At 39.7% G+C, this 22,768-nt stretch overlaps 1 protein-coding gene across 1 annotated transcript in view; it reads left to right on the top strand.

Annotated features, from left to right (window-relative positions):
* Positions 1-3,463: 3,463 nt before the first annotated feature.
* NEB (nebulin) overlaps positions 3,464-22,768 on the top strand; it is a 193,958-nt gene continuing 174,653 nt past the window's right edge. Inside the window, exons 1-12 of the mRNA XM_073306879.1 lie at positions 3,464-3,499; positions 5,915-5,959; positions 8,500-8,685; positions 10,112-10,219; positions 11,035-11,139; positions 11,456-11,560; positions 11,645-11,749; positions 12,509-12,613; positions 17,040-17,144; positions 17,339-17,446; positions 18,316-18,432; positions 22,591-22,692. Coding sequence (XP_073162980.1) covers positions 3,464-3,499; positions 5,915-5,959; positions 8,500-8,685; positions 10,112-10,219; positions 11,035-11,139; positions 11,456-11,560; positions 11,645-11,749; positions 12,509-12,613; positions 17,040-17,144; positions 17,339-17,446; positions 18,316-18,432; positions 22,591-22,692 — 1,227 coding nt within the window. The remainder of the gene's footprint in view (positions 3,500-5,914; positions 5,960-8,499; positions 8,686-10,111; positions 10,220-11,034; positions 11,140-11,455; positions 11,561-11,644; positions 11,750-12,508; positions 12,614-17,039; positions 17,145-17,338; positions 17,447-18,315; positions 18,433-22,590; positions 22,693-22,768) is intronic.

The raw sequence follows: 22,768 nt of genomic DNA, 5'->3' as shown, positions 1-22,768 counted from the left end.
GACAATCAAAACTGGGAAAAGATTTGCTGTCAAACCCCTGTGAACTGGAAATGCTAAGTTTTTCACCCTTTGAAAGTATGATCTATATGGCAAATATATGGCCAAATTCCAATTCAAGTAATCTCATTTTTATGCTCCTTAAATTCCCCTTGTAATTTTAATTGGTCATGGAATGGTCCACTTTCAGTCCTAGACTCTGTGTGCTGTTAAAGAGATGTCCTGTTTCACACTAAAAATAGTTGCATTTCAGTGGCAGGCAAAGTGATTCCTGCAGCATGTGTGTCATTTTGCTCTTATTTAATAATCGCCTTAATGTGCTGGGCTAAACAGCAGCATAAAGAAATTTGCAGATGATATGCTACTAAACTGGCAGGAGTAGAGTACAATACAGGTGAGAGAGAAATGATATAAAGAGACTTATATAGGATGCAAACATGGACGGTAAATGAGATTCTGTCTGGAAAATTTACCGTCAGAGTAGCCAGTGGAGACAGTGAATACAGACTTCTGTAATGTGACAGAGCTCTTAACCTTTGTAACCCTGACCCAAGTCAGGTGATTGGGGCCCGGAAATAAAGTTCAGTCTCTTATCAGAACCTCTGGGTGTCACACCCTTATTACAAATGTATCTAGGGAAAAGTAATCTAAAACTGAAACATTCAGTGTGAAAAAGAAACCTAGAAAGCAGTTATGCTGAAAAAGTCCAAGAAGTGATAGTAGGTAGCAGATCAGTTAAAATCAATACTTCAGAGAAAAAAAAGGTCAATATAAATGTGGGCTGTATGCACAGAAGAATCAGATTCTAGAGCAGGAAAGTGATAATTCTGGTTTATATAGCTCTAGTGAAATTCTACCTGGAATTCATTTCTCAGCACCTCCAAAAGATATTAACAAAGTGGAAAGAGTTCAAAAAAGTGAAAAAAGTGATGAGGCAAAGACCTAAAGAAGTAAATATGTGGGTCACATATGATAACCATATACAAGTAATTTAAGTAATTTAAGACTAAAAACACCTGGAGGAAGGGGATTAATTAGGATGGTAAAAGGGGTTATAAATATGACTTTCTGGATGAAATTAAGGAAGAGGAAGTTTAGGATGACTCTCAAGAAAACCTTCCTGACCATGAGATCTGTTGATTGCGAAACGATATCTAAAGTGAAGTGATGGAAGCACTGGCATTTTAGGTCTTTTAAAAATAGACTGGTTAAAACATGAGAAATGTCACATAGGATATAATCCTGCAGTGATAGTAAACTAGATAATTTTCCATTAACATTTCTATTATTCTAATCCATGCATAATATACTTTATTTTTTAACCTTCTCAAATTTCTACACAGAAGCATGCCCCATTATCATCTTATGTCTGTATTGCTTCCGTAAGTTTCTGAATTAAATTGCAAGCTTCTCATTACAAGGAACATGTACCGTTTGTTTCTAAAGCACTGTGTGCCTATGTATGATATTCCATAAACTTTGATAATACCAACAGACAAAGTTTGCACTTTGAGTAAAGTTTTTGTTAGGCATTTTAGGATTGCTATGGATGAAAATAGAGATGGCCCTGAGCTGTGAAGTTATGATCTAAGTCCAAATCCACATCTAACCTTTCTTCAGAGTATTAGGGGGAATATGAATTCTGTGGATTTGGTTCAGGCCCATCTCAGGGTAAAATATGCTGTATAAATGCAAATTCATTATCATTACACATTCAGACAAAAGGAATTTCCATCTGGGTACTAATGGTATTTGTCTGCAGCATTCAACAGTAATTTATGTATCTTTTTTTAATCAAGATCCATTTCAGAAGAAATCCTAGAGCAGTTTAGTCAAAACCCTGATAAGTTTTGATTTTAGTTGAAAGCCAAAGAAGTGATTAACTCCCCTTTTCTTTGTGGATTTGCTGAACAGGTGCTCTTTTAAAGGATCACTAGGTATATTTAGCATCTGAAACTTGAGCAAGTCTAAATCTCATTGGCTGGCCTGACCACATGATAATTTAGGATCTGATGCATCAGGCTTGCTTTTGCCCAGTGTTTCTCAGGAGGGAAGAGTTGGAGAGGCTTTGCTGCTAAGGAAAGTTTGTAAAATATTTCTGGTAAGCGGATTTTATTTTGCCTGGTTTTTTTTTCTTTAGAGCCAATCTTGGCCAGTTTCTTATTCTGTAGCTTTTTGAGGGCTCTGATCTCTACTTACCCATGCAAACTGATAGGTATTTTGCCTAAGCAAGAAGTGATGAAAAGGACCCTGCGTGGTCGCAAATCACAGTAAGTGAAGAGAAATCCTTGGATCTATGAGTGGAGGATATAAAACATGGGGTTTGGATAGACATTCCCTATATTTAAGTACATATATGTAGCGCTGATGTTTGTGCTTAGACTGAGTTTTAGCCTGCTTTGCTCACAAGACATGCCACTTGTGAATTGTTTTCATGAGTTAGCCCTTTGGTTTAACAAAATAGGTTTCTTCTAATTTTTTCCCAACATATTGGCACTAAAAAGGGACAATAATGTATGTTCCTATATTTAACCTGTAGTACTGGTCTTCACTTGCCTCAGAAGGAATTGCAGTTTAGCTAGCTAAATGAAACCAGCCAACCACTCCATAGTATTAGCTTACATGGCAGATATCTTTGGACTAAAGCAGCTGTCCCAAACCTTCATCTACCACCAGCCTTAGAAATAGGGCTGTATTGTCTAGTAGCAAGCTGTAATTTTGACAGGCCTATAGCATAATCATTCCATTAATTAATCCATCAGAATTTTGCAGCAATAACCTTTATTTCAAGTATTGACCCAAACGATATGGATTTTTATATTTTCCAGGCTTGAAGGAAAAAAATAGAAAAAAGCCACAAAAGCTAAGAAACGGAGCATCCATACAGGCTGATGGTGGGAAGAGAGAAATTAACCTCATTAATTTAAGGTCATTTAAAAATAATTATGCCAGATTTTTTTACATTATATTTTTGCTTGTTATATTGTAGTTTACCAAGGAAAACCCCATCCAAACAAGAGAGGAAATAAAATAATGGTCTATGTAATATTACAGATACGGAGGGTTCTTGACATAATTTTGTAGTGGGGAAATCCAAACCATATATTTTAGCAAATAACCACATCTCTTATTTGTTCTTCAATATGTCAGCACTGGATTCCATATATTTGACCTGAATTGTAACAATTAGCATGTTGCTTAATCCAGGAACACTGCAGTCTGAAATAAGGTGAAATTAAGTTAGATCATGATAGCTTTAATTTTTGTGAGTCGCATGCTAAAGGTCTGCTCCTGACTTGCCAGTAAAATAATGTATTGGTATTAGCAATTGCTACACCATGACACACCCACATAATGGACTTGACTAATAGAGTTTCATAATATTTGAATACTTCAGGCTAATATTATATTTTCATCTGTTATATGACCAGTGCATAGGTGATAGATAGAGGAATACTCTGTGAAAATGGCAGACGACGAGGAGTATGAGGAGGTAGTAGAGGTAAGAGGAAAATCTTCTAACAATGGAGTTACTTGTTTGTGAAATTGTAACAAATTAATGATTTTGAAGCTGCATAGCTTGTGTCCAGCTCTATACATAAGCAAACTACTCCCCAGGTTTGGGTATGTGCAGGACCCGTATTTGGTACATTAGGGGGAACAGTGCCATCAATACAGCAGAACCTCTGTGGCTGCTGTTCCAGTATCTGTATTCGAATATGGATTGTGACCTTTCCCACCCATTGTAAGGAAGAAATATGAAAGTTCCATAGTGGGGGGCCTTTTGTGAGCCCTATGTGGTCAATACAGATGGATACTCAGTGTAGATATGAGGCCAAATTAAATCCTGGTGTAAGAGCACCAAAATCTACGGAGCTACAGCAGGGTTGAATTTGAGCTCATTTAAGTTCATTGCTTTGTACCTCATTGTAGTGCCATGATTTGAGGAGTCCCCAGTAACTAGGGACACCACAACCTACTATCATGGGTGAATGTAAGTGAAAAAATGACTTTGCTATAAGAAGGTTACACTATATTAATAAACCTGCCCTTAGTTATTAAATTATGTTTATTCCATTAAAATACATAAGGGCAATTAGAATGGCTTGCATATTGTCCTCTGAGGGGGGGAAAAACGATAGTGTTTATTTTAGTGACCAATTTTACAACTCTTATCCACACAAGAAATCCTATGGATTTCTCATCTGAGCCAGGATGCCAGGGTTGAGCCTTTAGTGTTGAACACTGTATGTTTCTGATAGTCAGAAGCAGATGTGCTAATTCAATTAGTTACATCTCTACATTATATGTCTGAGGAAATAAATGTCACTGTTAGTAGAGCCCCTATAGATGTATTTTGGAATCTAGCTATAAAAGGAAATAGTTCTCCAAATTGTTATGATTTTCTATATTATTTGCGATTCACCTTGTACGTACTGAATAATATCATCAGTGGTAATTGTACCACTAGTTGTATTGTATTCGTTCTCACTTCCATAATGATCTCCTTTTCTAGGCTGATCGTTATTTATTTTATTTTTGATAAGGTGTCAATTTCCTGTTGTTTTGAATTGTGTGATGTGTCTATGTTTGCCCAGACAGCTCCATTTCCTCCTTTGTTTTTTTAAAAATGTATGCCTATCTCTAACTACATCTCTAGGATAGCCTCAGATGGTTCCACTTTATTAGCTCCCTCCTGAGATAGTCACAGGGGAGAAGTTATAAATAAAACAGCAACAAATGGCATCTGGTATCATTTTGAAGCAGCTCAGCCCTTTCCAAAATCATTAAATCTATAACCCTAGTTTTGTATAAATCACATGATCTAAATCTGTGTAATCAGCTTGTGCCAGATACTTGTGTTCAAAGACAGCTGAAAATTATTGCTGGAATAAGTGAATATTCTTTTACTCACACAGAGGGCTCAGAGTATACTGGGTATTTCATTTAAGGGATATTTCTCCTACCTCTGGACGTAATCTGTAGAACTGTACTAGTCTACATTCGATATTGTAGCCATTAGTGATTTGCAAAGAATGCAGTTGATCACAGAACCAGATAATAGTTCACTGATTAGTATCTTGAGACTTTGGGAAAAGTGATCAGATGCACTACGTTGGCACTGAACACGAACTACTCAAAAACATAACTAGATATTAGGCCGCATGAGAGGTAGTGAGCAAAGGACTGAGGCCCTAGAAAGCCTGAGTTTTAATCACAGTTCTTTTAGGGCCTGATCCAAAAGGCCTTTAGATCAGGTGCATACTGATGTGCTGCTGTGTGACCTTGGGAAAAATCACTGTGCATGAGATTTTCAGAGGCACAAATGGCAGGTGGACCCTTAACTAATACTGGAAGTCAATAAGCGTTAGGAGTTGTTTTTGAAAATTTCCATCTTCATCCTTTCTTCTCCATTGACTTCAATGCATTGTTACAGGGTCAGAGCAGCTGAGGCTCTGGCCCAGTCCGTCTCATCATTATACAGTCCCATCTGTATAAATGGGTACAGTAAAATGGAGAGGGCTGTTGTGACGTTTGATTATAGTGACCATCATCCAGGGTTTTGGAAAATCCTGGTTTCTTTGATATTGACTCTCTCTATTGCTTTGTGCAAGTCATTTAATCTCACTGACTCTGTAAAATGGACATAATAATTAACAATCTTTATCACCTACCTGACAAGAATTTTAATTAGTTAATGTTTGCAAACTGCTAATAATAATTATTATTAAAAATGAGCTGATCCTCAGAGCTCTGCCAGGGATCGAAAAGAGGCTCCTGCATGTCTGAACCACAACTACATCCCCCCAAAATTGAGTTTGAAAGCAGTGTTCGTTATTGCTTCAAAGAGATAACGGAGGCATTTTGCTGTGCTGCATGATCTTGAGAAATGATGAGGTTTGTCCTCTGTTTATAGTATTACATCGAAGAGACTGTCATTGAGGAGGGTGAACCAATGGAGGTAAAGAATTGTATGAGATTGCATGTGGAGCAAATGTACATGTTGTTAATGCAAAGCACCAAATGCACCAAAGCACCAAACCATTCTGTGTTTTGAGGGTTATTTCACCATTCTGACTGCATAAATATCAGCTGAAATAGGTGAAGATTACTTCCCAAATCAGGCCCTTGTAAATTAAACAGAAGTCCCTTGAGGATAGGATAAGCACCTTCAGTTCACTAAGGGCTCTCAGTATCTCTCAAAGTTGGGCCATGGATTACATAAACAGGAAACATGGGCTAGTGTATACTCTAATATATCCTATGTACTTCAGCCTATTCTGAAGACAAGTACAGAAGGATTCCTCCTGAAATCTATTATGTTTACACGTCAGTTCTATTCTCTTTCATTTTGTATGACCTCCGTCACAAGAAAAGTGATTGTTTCCATGTTTTTCATGTTTCAGTTATTGAGATGTAGTGCCCCCAGGAAGTTATAACAGTAATTTGAAATTGCAATTAGGCCATTCATATGGATATTCCAACTCAGAGCTTTTTCCAGGTGAAATACTCCTCATAGTTTGCGGCTATCGAGATGCACAGCCTTATAGTTTTATTCTGTGGGTAAAGTGTTTCCTTCTGAACAAAGAGTCCTGTCATAAAATCTTCCTTGAATCCTTGTGCCAGTAAAATGCCCATTGACGAAATAGGATTTTTACTAAGTAATTCAGGACTACCCCTGCAAAAAAAGGCCATGTCATGCCATTTGTTTTTTAAGATGAACTACCCAGTGAAATCAATGGCCAGAAATTATTCAAAATAAGCAATGGTGCAACAGCTAGTTCTATATCTCACTTACCGGATTTGCATTACATTAAATAAAAAACTACCATCATTAAATAGAAAATTACTCATTGTAGGCACTATAGCCTTTCTAATTAATGTGATTAGATTTTGTTCTGTCATCTGTATGCATATTCTGTGGTGTATTAATGCCCTGTAACCCCATGGGTTATAATATGAAAGAGGAAAACTCACTGTACTTTCAGAATCAAGCATTTTTTCTGCTCATTTTCTTTGAAGAGGCTGTGATTTAGGCACTTGTTAAGACTATTCACTGGCGCATGTAACTTTTTTCTAGTGTGAAGGTTTTACTGCCTAAGGGCCAAACTTTATAAGCTCTTCAGGGCAAGTGCCATATCTTATAGCTGTCTGCAAAGTGCTATGTACATTTATGGCATAACCCCCCACACCCCCAAAAATAGAAGTTAATAGGAGTCAACTTCAGTTGAACTGTTATTTGGCCCTAATGTAATAGGTAACAAGAAACAGCATGTACTTTTTTTCATGGTATTATCACCACATGCATGCATTTAGGGTTCTCCAGTGCCATTTAATCACAGAAAAGGTGCCATTACTTTCCTCAGTGATTAGAAATGAATGGATATGGACTAACCTGTTGCAACACTCAAGCGAATAACAATGTATTGGAACATTATTAGTGAAACACAACTAGTGCCCACAGAATAAATAAATGTAAGCATTGCCAACGTTTTCTTCTTTAGCTAATGCTCAATATATTTGCTATTCTATGTCATATTAATGCAAATAGCTGTCAAGAAATCTGAGCTGCATTCATTCCCTTTCGAAAGCTTTCCTTTTTTTAGCAAATCTATTATGAACCAAGACTTGATGCTTCCTTATCCATGCAGTTTTGAAACCATTTTATTTTTGTAAGTTATAATAACCATTTCTTTTAGTGTTTTTAATTAAAATCTTACTTGTATTAAAACCATTGCCTACAGCATGAACAAATATATAGATTGTTAAAAGGAAATTGAGTCTCTTTCCAACTGAGCTTTTGCCACTGCTTATATATATATAGTCTCTTCTGTGATTATGATCTGACTATCCACATCAGGACATGCAGGTTAGTAGAAAAACTGGATTCTGAACATACATTCAGTCATCTAGTGAATCTTATAGTTATTGCGAAGATCTGAAGGGTTTAGTCATGTTTATCTTGCTATCTCAATTTCTTTCCTCTTTTTGGGGAAGGATATTCCTTTTGAAGTCTGATATATCCCTTTGATCTACATTCAGATCTCCCAGTGACATCAACAGGAGCGGTGAATGTGTGGATATGTGTCCCCTCCAATACTCCCAATATAGCCCTCAGAGCATTTCTACACTTTGGGCCTATCTGTCATCGATCTACCCTCAAGGTTCCCTCTGACGTCAATGGGAGGATACGCATGTGGAATGATGGCAGCAGAATGCCCTCCAGACTCCAGACCTGCTGCATAAAAACTAGAGAAGCTTGATTTAGAAATTGGCTAATCTGAAGAGTCTTCACACTGCCTGCTTGGATGATACATAATAGGCACACTGGGCAATCCCAGTAGGAAAAGTGGCCCACATTGTAGCTCAGTTCCCACTGTGGGGGGTTCCTGAGTAGGAATTAAATGCCATTTTAACAGATAGGAGAGTGAAAAAGTCCTTGCAGCAAAATTATAGCTTATAATTAAAAATCCAATAAATACATATTGTCCACATTTCCAGGTGATCACGGAAACCACCACCACCACCACCACCAGAGGAACTACTGGCCCCAGAGGCACCTCAGGAACCATTGAGCAAGCTGCACCTCCAGTCAGAAAGAGGGTGAAAAAGATAAAAGTGGATTCATCTAAGTTTATGACCCCTTATCTGCAACACAGTCATAAAATGCAGGATCTGTTCAGTGAGGTAAACTCTTACACGCGTGTCTTCCTGTTTTTCTTTAAGAGCCCCACAATTAAATATAGACATCATAGCAAACCCTAATATCACTGTAATATCCTCTTCTGTATTTCCTTTCTCATCCTTGTTGATTACTGATATTTACAGTGAAAGAGGAGTTTACTTCATTGCCTGAGTCACTCACTGTTATGGTAGTGAATCATAATGTCACAAAAAGTGGCTTGAGGTCTAGTGGTTATAACAGATATCTGAGAGCCAGGATTCCTGATGTCCATTCCTAGCTCTCTCACTGACTCTTTGTGTTCTGCTGGGAAATTTATTTAACCTTTCTCTGCCTCAGTTTACACACCTCAGTTGGAATAATAATTAAAGATAGGTCTGAGTTGTGAACTTACCCAAAGCTCAAGCATGATTGGTTTGTTTGTTCTTCATTTTTGGCCAACTGTAGGCAGAGGGCCAAGCTGCAAAGTCCAGATCTGGATCCAAACTTTCCCAAAAGCTTGAATAAAGTGGTTCCAATCTGGGGTGCCACTTCATGCCCAGCTCTAAGAACACAAGTGTTGTGAGGCACAATTAATGCCTATGAAGTGTTTTTACATTCTAAGATGGGAAAAGAAGTGTAGAAAAAATGAATGGTAATGTGATGGAAGTGATAACCTATTCAGCAACTTGACTATCGCAAACAGTTTAAGTGGGGACTACCAAAGGGCCTGAGAGACTGCCCAACTCAAAGTGAAAATTAGTGGGAGTTGGGTGCCACAGGCCTCTTTGTAAAGCCCAGCTTTAATTTATTAAATTCCATATGCCTGATCCTGATTTCATTGAAGTCATTGGGAGCTTTGCCATTGAAACCAATGGGAACAGGATCAGGTCACATAGATTTTCAGCATATCTAAGCAGGTACATTCGTTATACTATTTTAAAAATATTTGTGTCATATTAATATTGTAAAGCCATAGAAAACCTGGTACAAATTCTGTTCTTCTTTCCACCTGTGCAGCCCCGTTGACTTCAATGGGATTGCACAGGTATAAATAAAAGCACAGCTTAAGCCATTGTGTTTTCAGGTATCTGAACACAATTTTGTTAGCTAAGTGATTTTTTATAGAATAATTGTTATGATAGCAAAACCAAACTCCCTAATGGGCCTGACGTGTCATATCTCGGTGATCTGAAGGGAGCTCAAGAGGAGAAACGGACTATAATATTTGTTACAGTGTACCAGATCCCCAGATGGTATAAATCAGCACACCTCCTTCGACTCCAATGGGACCCAGTTGACTTCAATGAAGCTATGCTGATTTACACTATTTGATGATCTGGCCCAGTGTTGCTAACCCAGTGAAGATAAACATTGATTACTGCTCTATCTAAAGCTTCTCTAGAACTTTGGGAGTTTGTCTGAGTAAAGTTCAGTCTTGTTTTCTTTCAGAACAAATACAAACAGCAGTTTGAAAAAGAAAAAGGAAAGCCATATGCTAGCACAGCTGATACCCCAGAACTTCGGAGAATTAAAAAAGCGCAAGATCAGCTCAGTGAGGTATGTGCTAGGCCTGATAAATCAAATAAGATATAAATTGGTAAGGGGCTGCATCTCCTGGGTTACATGGTTTAACTATTGCCAGAGATGCAGTAACCATATAAATAATGTTATGCAAGCCCGTCTGGAAGCTTAGCAGAAACATTGCCACGGTTTCTGGTGCAGGAAATCCAGACTCAATGACAAGCTTAGAAGTCTAGAATTCAGTTTGGGATTTAGGCCTTTCAGCAAGGAAGGAGAGATAATGGTCCTTGATCAGCTGGATGATAATTCCAGGTGGCTGTGGCCAGAAGGGGTTAGAAAAACTTTTATCTGAAGTTAAAAATAGGATTCTGGGAAAATGCTGATAAAGTATAAAGCACTGAATTAAATACCACTGCTGACAACATCCTGTCATTGTTCTGCATGTGGAATTCCTGTTGAAGTCAATGGAAATATTACCTGAATCCTGCAAAATTGGACCTTTCAAAATATGCTTAAACACTTCTTTTCATATAACCACATAAACAGCTGCCCTTAATAGACCTTGCTAATGTGCTCTAAAAGGTACTTATTTGCATTGTTGTAGTCCCATTTCAAGTAGATCTACGTTAACACAAACTAGGTACCTTTTAGGGAATGTCTACACTGCAATTAAAAACCCATGGCTGGCCTGTGTCAGCTGACTCGGGCTTGCAGGGCTCATGTTAAGGGGCTGTTTAATTGCAATATAGATGTTTGGGCTTGGGACCCTGCAAGGAGGGAGGGTCCTAGAGCTCAGATGTTTTCTTGATAAATACTTCTCCCAATTAATTGTTTGGCATGTCTTGATCTAGGTTAAATATCGTATGGCTGGTGATGTTGCAAAGACTGTTTGTCACGTTGATGAAAAAGCAAAGGATATAGAACATGCAAAGAAGGTGTCGCAGCAAGTGAGCAAGGTAAGAGTGTGAGTGACTCTGTGAGATGGTTGTGGACATCAGTGGCAGCAAGCTGTGAGTAAAGTGTGTAGGCCAGAGCCCTAAGAATGATTGTATCAAAATTTCAAAGTAACATAGGAAGATAATTAGCAGAGAAACAACTGAGCAAGAGAGAAAAGTGTTATAATCAGAAATGCTCCTCACTGAGGTAGTCAATGGGTTTTCTTCGTTAGAGACTTTTTCTTCCTTAATATTTTGAAAAAGCTGGCTATGTATGAACATATTTTAGTGCTTTCTGACGAGCACAGTTAACCAACATGCTGGTCTTTCTGTCCAGGTTTTATACAAACAGAACTGGGAGGAGAATAAGGATAAGTACCTTCTTCCCCCCGATGCTCCAGAGCTTGTGCAGGCAATAAAAAATACGGCAATGTTCAGTAAGGTAAGAGCAGCTTCTGCTCTGGGGCAGTGTAGTGCATGTATCATTCCAAGTAATTACTTCCTGACACTTTTTTCTCTCTTTAAGAAACTGTACACAGAAGATTGGGAGCAAGACAAAACATTATTCTACCCATACAATGACAGTCCAGAGTTGAGGAGAGTAGCCCAGGCCCAAAAGGCTCTTAGTGATGTAAGTAGCAACGCCTAATTGCCCATTTCAATAGCGTGCTGTCACACTGATTTACCTCTATAGACTTCTCAGTAGAGTAGCATTGGCATAAAACCACTATAAGGGAGTAGAGAATCAGTCCCAAGCTGCAGTGTGGATATTTATGAAAATGGTAGTGATATGTCTGTTGAAAAGCACTGAGTGCGCTGAATGTTTATAAAGTCTGAAGAGACTAGAGATTCTGAGTTGCGTTCAGAAGAATTAATGTAATCAAACCGTTATTGGCCCAATCTTCTAGGATGCTGTTTTCAATGAGACATGAGAGTGTTTAACATCTCTCAGGAGACAATCAGAACTTTTCAGGATTGGACCTATACACCCAATTCTCCCATGTGTAAAACAGGGATAACAATACTTCCCTACTTCACAGGAATGGTTTAATTCATTAATGTTTATAGACGCACTTGGAGAACTGAGTACCTCCTTGGTTAAGGAGCTATATAAGAGATGTCGGTGGATGTTGAGGGCATTCAGCACCTCACTGGATCAGGTCTCTGAAATCCAAACTATTAATGTATTTCAAAAGTCCGCTAGCAGGTTAGTAATTTCTCTCTTTCTTTAAGAACGCTGTAGTAGTTACACTGATTGAGAGAGTTTATTTTGCAGCAGTGGAAATGACTGCTTCTGTTAATGGAAGCGTTAGAGAGGTCAGGAGTAAATGTTCGGTTGTTTATTTAAACAGGCAGTTCCTGTAAAAGTTTACCCCTTGCGTTATTTCAGATTGTTTACAAAAAGGGGCATGATGAACGAAAATCTAAATACACTTCTCTGCCCGATCCACCTGATGTGGAGCTTGCCAAGAAAGTGACTAAACAGCGCAGTGATGTGAGTATACTAGTATACTGCACAGCTTTCTCCCAACTAGACAGCTTGCTTAAGGATTTGGAAAGGCAGAATCATTTAAGTGCATATACATTACATACAGGCTGGGTTCAAGAAAGGAATGAATGAATGAATAAATAAATTAATAAATAAGCAAAAAGATCAGTCCTCACAAGGGGATCTATGTTTGCCACCTAGTCTTCCATGATGATTGTCAGGTTTTTTTTCCCTCCTCATCTTTTTCAGTTCCCATATTCACCCCCCTTCTTCTTTCCTCTCTCTCTCTCTCTCTCTCACACACACACACACACACACACACACACACACACACACACACACCCTCTCTCTACCTCTCTCTCTCCCCCTTCCTCAATCCCCTCATTCACACACGCACCCCCCCAATCCCCTCATTCTCCTTCTTTTTCTGTTCTCTCCACCCTCTTTGTACTAGGGGGTACACTACAGAAGGTCATAATGATCAATATGACCACTATGTTGCTTGTTTAAATTCAAATAGCAAAGTGTTTGGGTGTATGGGTACATTTTTGATTATATAATATTTTCTAAGGAGTCCATAATTTGCTCTCAAGGAACACATTTATTTTTCTAGTAGGACTGGATAATTGATCTTTGATTATGAAATGCACCTGTGGGATCGTAAAAGTGAACAAGCTGTACTCATGTTGTAGAATATATTTAAATATGAATTTCAATGCCAAATTATTATACACATTATAAAGGGTCCTTCATTCCAAACATTCTCAGGTTCACAGATCTCAGTTAGAGGAAAAGTTTGGCAAACAAGATGTCTTCAGTGTGATTTTGTACACTGAATTAGCTAATGGCAACAAGCAGTGAATCCTTAGGGCGCGATTAACAAAGGCCCTGGCACCAGTCATCTCCAGTCTATGTTTTGGTATAGTTAGAGTAAATCAGTACCAAAGAATGCAGGAGATGGGATGGAATATAGAGAGATAAAAGTTCAGCTAAATAAATGGAACTAAGTCATGTAGACTGCTAAGTTAGAAGTAGGTTTTAACTCAGTTCAGAATGTGACTGTGGCTAAAGAGTAGGTGATATGTGATCATATTGCTTTGTACTAGTAATTCACTATAGCACAGGGTTAAGGAATCACAATTATTGACCCTTGAGGTTGAAAAACCATTGATGAACATAGTGATGAGCTTAGCTATGAGCAGAGAGAAAATATTTTATTTGGAGAAAATTTCTCAGATAGCTGAAGGACCTTACTTCTCAACCTTATTCGTATGTAGCTCAAAAGATAAATGCGTGGCAAAAAGACCTTATCATGGAACCAGCAGGAACTAACTGATCACTATATAAAGCTAATGAAATATGAGTAGCAGTCAGCAGGCTATATGTAGTTCATGGCAGTGAAAACAAGAGCATTTTGTTAGAATTGTTTTACATAGCCAGTCTCTATGAGTGGCATAAGAACAGAAGCAGCATGGAAGTGCTCAGATTTTCTGGAGCATGCAAATAAACTGGAATATCAAAATGCAGCCTGATGGCACCAAGTCAAAACCTTTGCACTGCATCCTTTAGGAAACATAGGAACTAGACTGGAGCAGACAATAGTTTATTTCTGATGAGCGTAAGTACAAGCTGATAGTAATCATATGTACCATGTAAAGGGAGTGCAAACCCTGCATAAATCTGCATGGTCCACTTTGGTTCTGTGACATGTTATGTCTGCAGTAGCAGGAAATTCTAGTTGAGTCAGTAGGGGAAAATGCGTGTGTTAGTGAGAAGTCATGGATAGTAGTTCACAACTGAAGCTGCCTCAGTGAAGAGCATATACAAGCTGCAGAAAATGAGAGAGCTTGTTATTAAAAGAGATAATTTGATTCACTGAGTAAGCTTTGAAACAAGCGGAGGTGGAATTTTGGCTTGTGAAATTAGCTTCCTTAATAGAATAACACATTGTTATAGAAATAGGTAAATCAGACTATTAAATCTAATGTAGATGAAAGGTATCCTAAAACACTGTTCAAGAGGGAGGGGAGCAGGATTTGGCAATGATTGAACAATTTAATTCATATTGCCAATGATTCTTGTCTAAATTATAAACAGCTACACATTTTCCAAGCATGGTGCTCGTTGTCCAGTGAACTGTGATGATGATTTTGGGTGAGAGAGGGAGAGATCCATATATTCTATGTCTAGGATTTTCAAAGTAGCCTGAGGTAGATTTCCTTGGGCACTTTGGAAAATTTCAGCTTGTGTATCCTAGAATCTAAATCAGATTAAACCAAAGGGATCTGTGTCAGTATTCTCCCATGGAGGAGAAAACCAACAGCAAGCGACCTCCATATTGGTGAGAATATTGTTGAATCTAAGATTTATTTCAGCTAATCAGCTGAAAAGGAGTTATCAAGAAGGAATTAGGCGTTAACCAAGCAATGGAATAATTAAGCCAAAACATCCATGACAATAGCAGGTAAAATGGATTTGTGGCTCTTGAAAAACTTGAAGAAATTTTTAAAAATAGCTCAACAGTTTGGAAAACAAACATGTAAGGCAAAAATAAAGGGCTGTTCCAGAGAGATTACTATATTTTATTTTATTTCAGTTCATTATAGCAGGATTATAGCCAAACCTGAGCCATTCTTCCCAAACCTGAGCCATTCTTTTTAGGTGACAAATCTGAGGAATTGTCCCAGATTGAGGTGTCATTAGAGGAGGTTTGGGAACAAACTGATAAATTAAACAGTAATAAGTCACCAGGACCAGATGGTATTCACCCAAGAGTTCTGAAGGAACTCAAATGTGAAATTGCGGAACTACTAACTGTAGTCTGTAACCTATCATTTAAATCAGCTTCTGTACCACATGATTGGAGGATAGCTAATGTGATGCCAATTTTTAAAAAGGGCTCCAGAGGTGGTCCAGGCAATTACAGGCCAGTAAGCCTGACTTCAGTACCGTACAAACTGGTTGAAACTATAGTAAAGAACAGAATTGTCAGACACATAGATGAACATAATTTGTTGGGGAAGAATCAACATGGTTTTTGTAGAAGGAAATCATGCCTCACCAATCTACTAGAATTTTTTGAAGGGGTCAACAATCATGTGGACGAGGGGGACCCAGGTGATATAGTGTACTTAGATTTTCGAAAAGCCTTTGACAAGGTCCCTCACCAAAGGCTCTTAAGCAAAGTAAGCTGTCATGGAATAAGAGGGATGGTCCTCTCATGGATTGGTAACTGGTTAAAAGATAGGAAACAAAGGGTAGGAATTAATGGTCAGTTTTCAGAATGGAGAGAGGTAAATAGTGATGTCCTCCAGGGGTCTGTACTGGGACCAGTACTATTCAACATATTCATAAATGATCTTGAAAAAGGGGTAAACAGTGAGGTGGCAAAATTTGCAGACAATACAAAACTACTCAAGATAGTTAAGTCCAAAGCAGACTGCAAAGAGATCTTGCAAAACTGGGTGACTGGGCAATGAAATGGCAGATGAAATTCAATGTGGATAAATGCGAAGTATGCACATTGGAAAACATAATCCCAACTGTACATATAAAATGATGGGGTCTACATTAGCTGTTACCACTCAAGAAAGAGATCTTGGAGTCATTGTGGATAGTTCTCTGAAAACATCACTCAATGTGCAGCAGCAGTCCAAAAAGCTAACAGAATGTTGGGAATCATTAAGAAAGGATAGAAAATAAGACTGAAAATATCATATTGTCTCTATATAAATCTATGGTATACCCACATCTTGAATACTGCATGCAGATGTGGTCACCCCATCTCAAAGAAAATATATTGGAATTGGAAAAGGTTCAGAAAAGGGTAACAAAAATCATTAGGGGTATGGACAGCTTCCCTATGAGGAGAGGTTAATAAGACTGGGACTTTTCAGCTAGGAAAAGAGATGACTGGGCAGGTGGGTCGGGGAGAAATATGATCGAGGTCTATAAAATCATGACTGGTGTGGAGAAAGTAAATAAGGAAGTGTTATTTACTCCTTCTCCATAACACAAGAACTAGGGTCACCAAACGAAATTAATAGGCAGCAGATTTAAAACAAACAAAAGGAAGTATTTCTTTACACAATGCATAGTCAACCTGTGGAACTCTTTGCCAGAGGATGTTGTGAAGGCCAAGACTATAACAGGGTTCAAAAAAGAACTAGATAAATTCATGGAGGATAGGTCCATAAATGGCTATTAGCTAGGATGGGCAGAGATAGTGGCACTAGCCTCCATTTGCCAGAAACTGGGAATGGGTGACACGGGATGGATCACTTGATTACCTGTTCTGTTCATTCCCTCTGGGGCATCTGGTATTGGCCACTATTGGAAGACAGGATACTGGGCTAGATGGACCTTTGGTCTGACTCAGTATGGCCGTTCTTATGTTCTTATGATTAACATACATTATTTAATTTTATTATAGTTTAAGTACCATGAAGATTATGAAAACAAGATCAAAGGCAAGTGGAGTCAAACTCCTTGCTATGAAGTTGCAGTTGCAAGGATGAATGCTGATAATTTCAGTACGGTAAGAGAGTTATTTAGACACTGGGCCAAATGTATGTTTGTATCCTGTGTTTTTATCAACCTTGTAGTGCCTGATATATTTTTTCTGCTTTGTTTATAGTACTTCTCTTTTTCTATTTAAGCTATATTATGGATGACTATTTTGCAATGGTAGTGTATTTGATACATTTTGTTCTCTTTTTCCGTTGCTTACAGAGAAAATACCAGGAAGACTATGAGCTCATGAAAGACCAGATCTACTTTATGCAAACTGAAACTCCAGAGTACCAGGCTAATAAGCGAGTTGGAATTGCTGCCAGTAAAGTAAGTTAAGAATTCCCCCATTTACTTAGTTTGGTTCCACTTCTGCCAAACTTCAGATGACTCCAAATTATATTCAAGAACTTCAGCTGTAAAGTCCCTTTGATACAGAACTTTCTTCCTTGTTCTGTCTGAGACTTCTATTATGGGCCAGATCCTCAGCTGATGTAAATCAGTATAGTTCCATTGACTTCAACGGAGCTATGCAACTCACACCAGCTGAGGATCTGGCCCAATATTTCCCTTTTCAAGGCACTTCCTAGATCAGTGATTCTCAACCTTTTCTGGTTGACAATCCCTATTCAATGTCCAAACTTTTGTGATCCCCTTACAGTTATTATAAAAATAAGACTAAAAGTGTATCAATGATAACAATGATACATCTATATAATTTATTTGTGCTTGTATTTCAAGAGGTTGCTGGAGAATACTTGACTTTGAAAGGTAAAGGTGGGGGAATGAGAGGAGGGAATGAGATTTTCTTTGCTTTAGATTGTAATACATTTTACAATGCCTGACAATCTCCCCTGATTGTATTTTGTGGCGCTGCTGGAAGTATGACCCACTGGTTTAGAAATATGGCCTTGGATATGTATATATATGTTTATGGATTATCCAGGGCAATAAGGATTTGACTTTGGAGATTGTCTATTAGATGGTGCAAAGCTTCTTGGGATGCACTGAATGAGACCTAGTACATAAGAACAGTTGGCATTCTGTGAAATGCTATATTCATTATAAAGCAACAGCTTAGTTGCTTAGAAATTATGCCCTTTCTCTGATATTCACTTGGTTTCCCAGAGCAGACCTTCTAAAAAAGAGGACTTTAACCAAGAAGACAGTCCAAATATACATTTATTTAATTTCTATAGGTGAAATATAAAGAAGACTATGAAAAGAGCAAAGCTATTGCAGATTATAATGTACTTCCTGCTACAGAGAATCCATTGCTGAAACAGCTAAAAGTTTCAGGAAAGCAGCTGAGTGATGTAAGTACCATAAAAGTTTAGTTTGAATATTTCAGCTATATGATATAAACCAAGCCCATCAGTTCTTAACAGTATGGGTTCTTGGGGACAGGGAATGTCTTTTTGTTCTGTGTTAGCACAGCGGGGTCCTGGTCCATGACTAGGTCTCCTAGGACATGCGGTAATACAAATAAATAATAATAATTAATAATCTTCACTGAAGCCTCTTAGTATTTGCAGTTTGCCACATGAACCTTTGTTTACTGTGAGATACACCCACCCAGTCTAACAATACTAACCCTTTAAGAGATAAAGATGGAGGTTTTGTCTAGTTGACTGTTCTCTAATGTCTCTGTGTCATTGTCAGCTGTTACAACAGTTTTCAGAGTAGCAGCCGTGTTAGTCTGTATCCGCAAAAAGAACAGGAGTAGTTGTGGCACCTTAGAGACTAACAAATTTATTAGAGCATAAGTTTTCGTGGGCTAGAGCCCACTTCCTCAGATGCGTAGAATGGAACATATAGTAAGATATATAAAGTTGGAAAGTTACCACACAAACTGTGAGAGGCTAAGTAGTTAAAATGAGCTATTATCAGCAGGAGAAAAAAACTTTTGTAGTGATAATCAAGATGGCCCATTTAGACAGTTGACAAGAAGGTGTGAGGATACTTAACTTAAGGAAATAGATTTAATACGTGTAATGACCCAGTCACTCCCAGTCTCTATTCAAACCCAAGTTAACGGTATCTAGTTTGCATATTAATTCAAGCTCAGCAGTTTCTTGTTGGAGTCTGTTTTTGAAGGTTTCTGTTGCAAAATTGCCACCCTTAAATCTTTTACTGAGTGGCCAGAGAGGTTGAAGTGTTCTCCTACCGGTTTTTGAATGTTATGATTTCTGATGTCAGATTTGTGTCCATTTATTCTCACACCTTCTTGTCAACTGTCTAAATGGACCATCTTGATTATCACTACAAATTTTTTTTTCTCCTGCTGATAATAGCTCATCTTAACTAAGCCTCTCACGGTTTGTATGGTAACTTCCAACTTATCTGTATGTATATAATATCTTAATATATGTTCCATTCTATGCATCCTATGAAGTGGGCTGTAGCCCATGAAAGCTTATGCTCTAATAAATTTGTTAGTCTCTAAGGTGCCATAAATACTCCTGTTCTTGTTACAACAGTATTTGTGATGGTGTTACAGATCAGAAAGTCATATCCATTCCCCAACAGTGGGACAGAACTTTCATTTGGTGTCTGATGAAGTTAAAAGAAGTAGAATTCTCACATGCTCACATGCATAGTTCCCTTCAGTGATGTAATGATTCTTCAGTTTTACGGGGTGGGGGAAAATGTGCGTCTCCTTTCTTTCTCTAACCCCGTTCCTCTCACCTCTGTGTCTGTCTTGCCAAGTCCAAGAGTAGGTAAGCATTTTAGCGCTCGGGGTGAACAATCATATCTGCACCTCTTAGATGCGGGGGGGGGGGGGGGGTGAGCACGCAGGGTCATGTGCCCCCCGTTTCTGCCTCTCATTTAGCAAAAAAGTTTTCAAATTGTGGGGCATGCCTCCCTAGGGGGATGTGCCCCACAATTTGAAAACTGTCACCTCCTGCCAGGACCTGGCAGATCAGAAGCGGGTGGGAGCCGCCTGGTCCATTCAGGCCCCTGGCTCTCTGTGCTCTGGGTGCTGGGGCCCTAGCTGGCTGCCTGGCAGCCCTCCCTGCCCTTCTCCCCAAGCCGTCTGCCTCTGCACAGCTGGGTGCTCCCCAGGCAAGCACAGCTCCGAGCAGTTCTCCTGACATGCTCTTGCCTCTGCTCCGAAGGAGCCTGGTGCTGGCCAGCAGCACCCTATAGAGTCAGCCCCTGCCCTTGGAGCCTGGCTGTCATGAGAGGCTCCCCGAGTTGCTCCCTGGAGTACTCATCCACCTTGGGCACCTGCCTCTCAGCAGCATGGTCACATCCCGCTTCGGACCTGCCATTGCAGCTGGGTCACTCTCCCCCCCACTCCCCGTGCACAGAGCAGAACCACCCTTTGCTCCCCTTGACTGCCCTACTCCAGTCCCATGGCTGCCAGGCTCATGGTTGCACAGCTCGAACTCTGAGTTTGGCCACGTGAGCCCAGTCCCCAGCCCAGGCATTGGGGGCAGGTGGTTGCTGGCAGGGTGGACTCACACCCGTCAACTCTGAAAACCAAGGCTATGAGAAATAGAGGACGCTGCTGGGGGGAGGGGGAGGAGGCACTGGAGGAGTTTTTTGGGGGGTGTTGTATGGGTGTCTGTGTACTGGGAGGGATACTTGCGGGGTGTTGAAGGTGGTATTTGGAGGGTAGTGGAGGGGGTTACCTGTGGCAGGGGTACCCACTGAAGGTGGGTTGCCAATGTTGGGGGGAATGGGCTGGCTTAATGGGGGAGACCCAGCTGCTGCTCCTGCTGAGGGGATGCTGCACGCGTGGTTCCTGCTCCCCCGCATTCCCCTTCTCTTCCCCATCTCATCTCTCTTCCCCACTGTCCCCTGACCCTATTCACCTCCCCCCACTCCCACACCCCCCTCCCCCAGCTCCATTCTCCTATCCTCTTCTCTTCCCCCTGCCCTATCCCACCCTCCTTCTTCCCCACTGCCTCTTCCTCCCCCACCTCATTCGCCCTCCCCCATGTCTCCCACTCTCCCCACTTTTCTCTGCCCCCCCCCCACGGGCACTCACCGTGGTACAGAAGACAGAATGGTGGCTGTATAGAGTGCCAGCACACATAGAAGGGGAAGCTGACCGGCACTAGGAGGTGGCGTCCAGCTGCAGAGGCACCGAGCACCTGGCAGGGGAAGCAGCTCCAGAAACCCACTCCGCTGCCAGCCTGGGCCTCTGTCTGGGAAGGGCAATGTCCCCCCCCACCCAACCCCCAAATTATGCCCATGGACTCCGACTGATGTTGCCAGGCCCAATCCTGCGGGGAGGGGGGCTGACACCATGGGGTCCAATCCTGGGCTGCCTCATTTTTGTGCCCCAACTAGCACGGCGCCCTGGGTGGCTGCCCCCTTGCCCTGCCCTAGTTATGACTCTGTCAAGAGTTGAAAAATTATGAGTCAGCCCCTCCCCCCCAAATCAAGAGACAGGCTTAAAAATCAAGAGATATGTTAAAAAATAAATATATTTTGGGTGCTTTTTATTTGCTTGCTGGTTTTTGAGCCTTTAGGGAACTCTTAAGTCATGTTTTCAAGCTTTTCTCTCCAATCATGAGGAGCTGAAGTTTATTTTTTTTTTAAAAAAAGCAGCAGCGATTCTCACCTAATCATGTGCTTGGGGCTTTATGAAAAGCACCAATTGCCATGGCACTTGTGATAAAATTGTGAGAGATTTGGTAATACTGTAGTCTGCCCCTGTCTCCTAATTGTTGAAAGGGATTCTAGGTAGATTCTATCTGTTCTAGTTTAACATGTTTAATAAAAATTATTCTTCAGAAGCAGAACTGCTGCATAAATTGACTTGTGCTTAATGACCTGCAAAGTAAATCTGAAAATAAAATAGCCTTAACGATAGGTTGTCTCCCTGCTCTTCCCCCTCTTGCTTTATATCCTCAGCATTTTCACCAGAGACAGGGATGTACCAAAACCCAGGATCTGAACACTATGACCTTTGGAAAAGTTTGGCTCTGGAATTAGATCTGAACTTTGCATCTGCCCCTTATATTTATAATGGACTGAAACCCTAGAGCCTATCATGTGGACATTTCAGCAAAACATAGATCCAGATCCAGACTTTGCAGCTCAATCCCATCTCTGCTTTTTACATTAGCAGATTATTGCCTTGTCAAGCTGATGGCTTGCTTTTATTTCTTAGTGTCATTTCAAAATGTTAGTTGGAGGCTTTAGTCAGAGTAAAAAGAAAAGGAGTACTTGTGGCACCTTAGAGACTAACAAATTTATTTGAGCATAAGCTTTTGTGAGCTACAGCTCACTTCATCGGATGCATTCAGTGGAAAATGCATCCGATGAAGTGAGCTGTAGCTCATGAAAGCTTATGCTCAAATAAATTGGTAAGTCTCAAAGGTGCCACAAGTACTCCTTTTCTTTTTGAGAATACAGACTAACACGGCTGCTACTCTGAAATTTAGTCAGAGTATCACTTATGCTGGTGGAAATTCAGCGAAATCTTCTGTATTACCTGACTTTATTTTCTTTTGCAGAAATTATACAAGGAAGCCTATGAGAAGTCAAAAGCAACAAGCATTAATTATTGTGACACTCCAAAGTTTCAAATGGATAATGTTCTGAAAAAATTCAGTGATGTAAGTACTGTTGTAATTGTTCCTGTATTTCAGACCTGACTTTCTCAGTTATATATATTTATAAATATGTGATTTT

The sequence above is a fragment of the Lepidochelys kempii genome, chromosome 11, assembly GCF_965140265.1.
Source record: "Lepidochelys kempii isolate rLepKem1 chromosome 11, rLepKem1.hap2, whole genome shotgun sequence".
NCBI classification, from domain to species: Eukaryota; Metazoa; Chordata; order Testudines; family Cheloniidae; genus Lepidochelys; species Lepidochelys kempii.
Note: the sequence above shows the minus strand (reverse complement) of the source record. Positions and strands in the feature narration are given on the sequence as shown.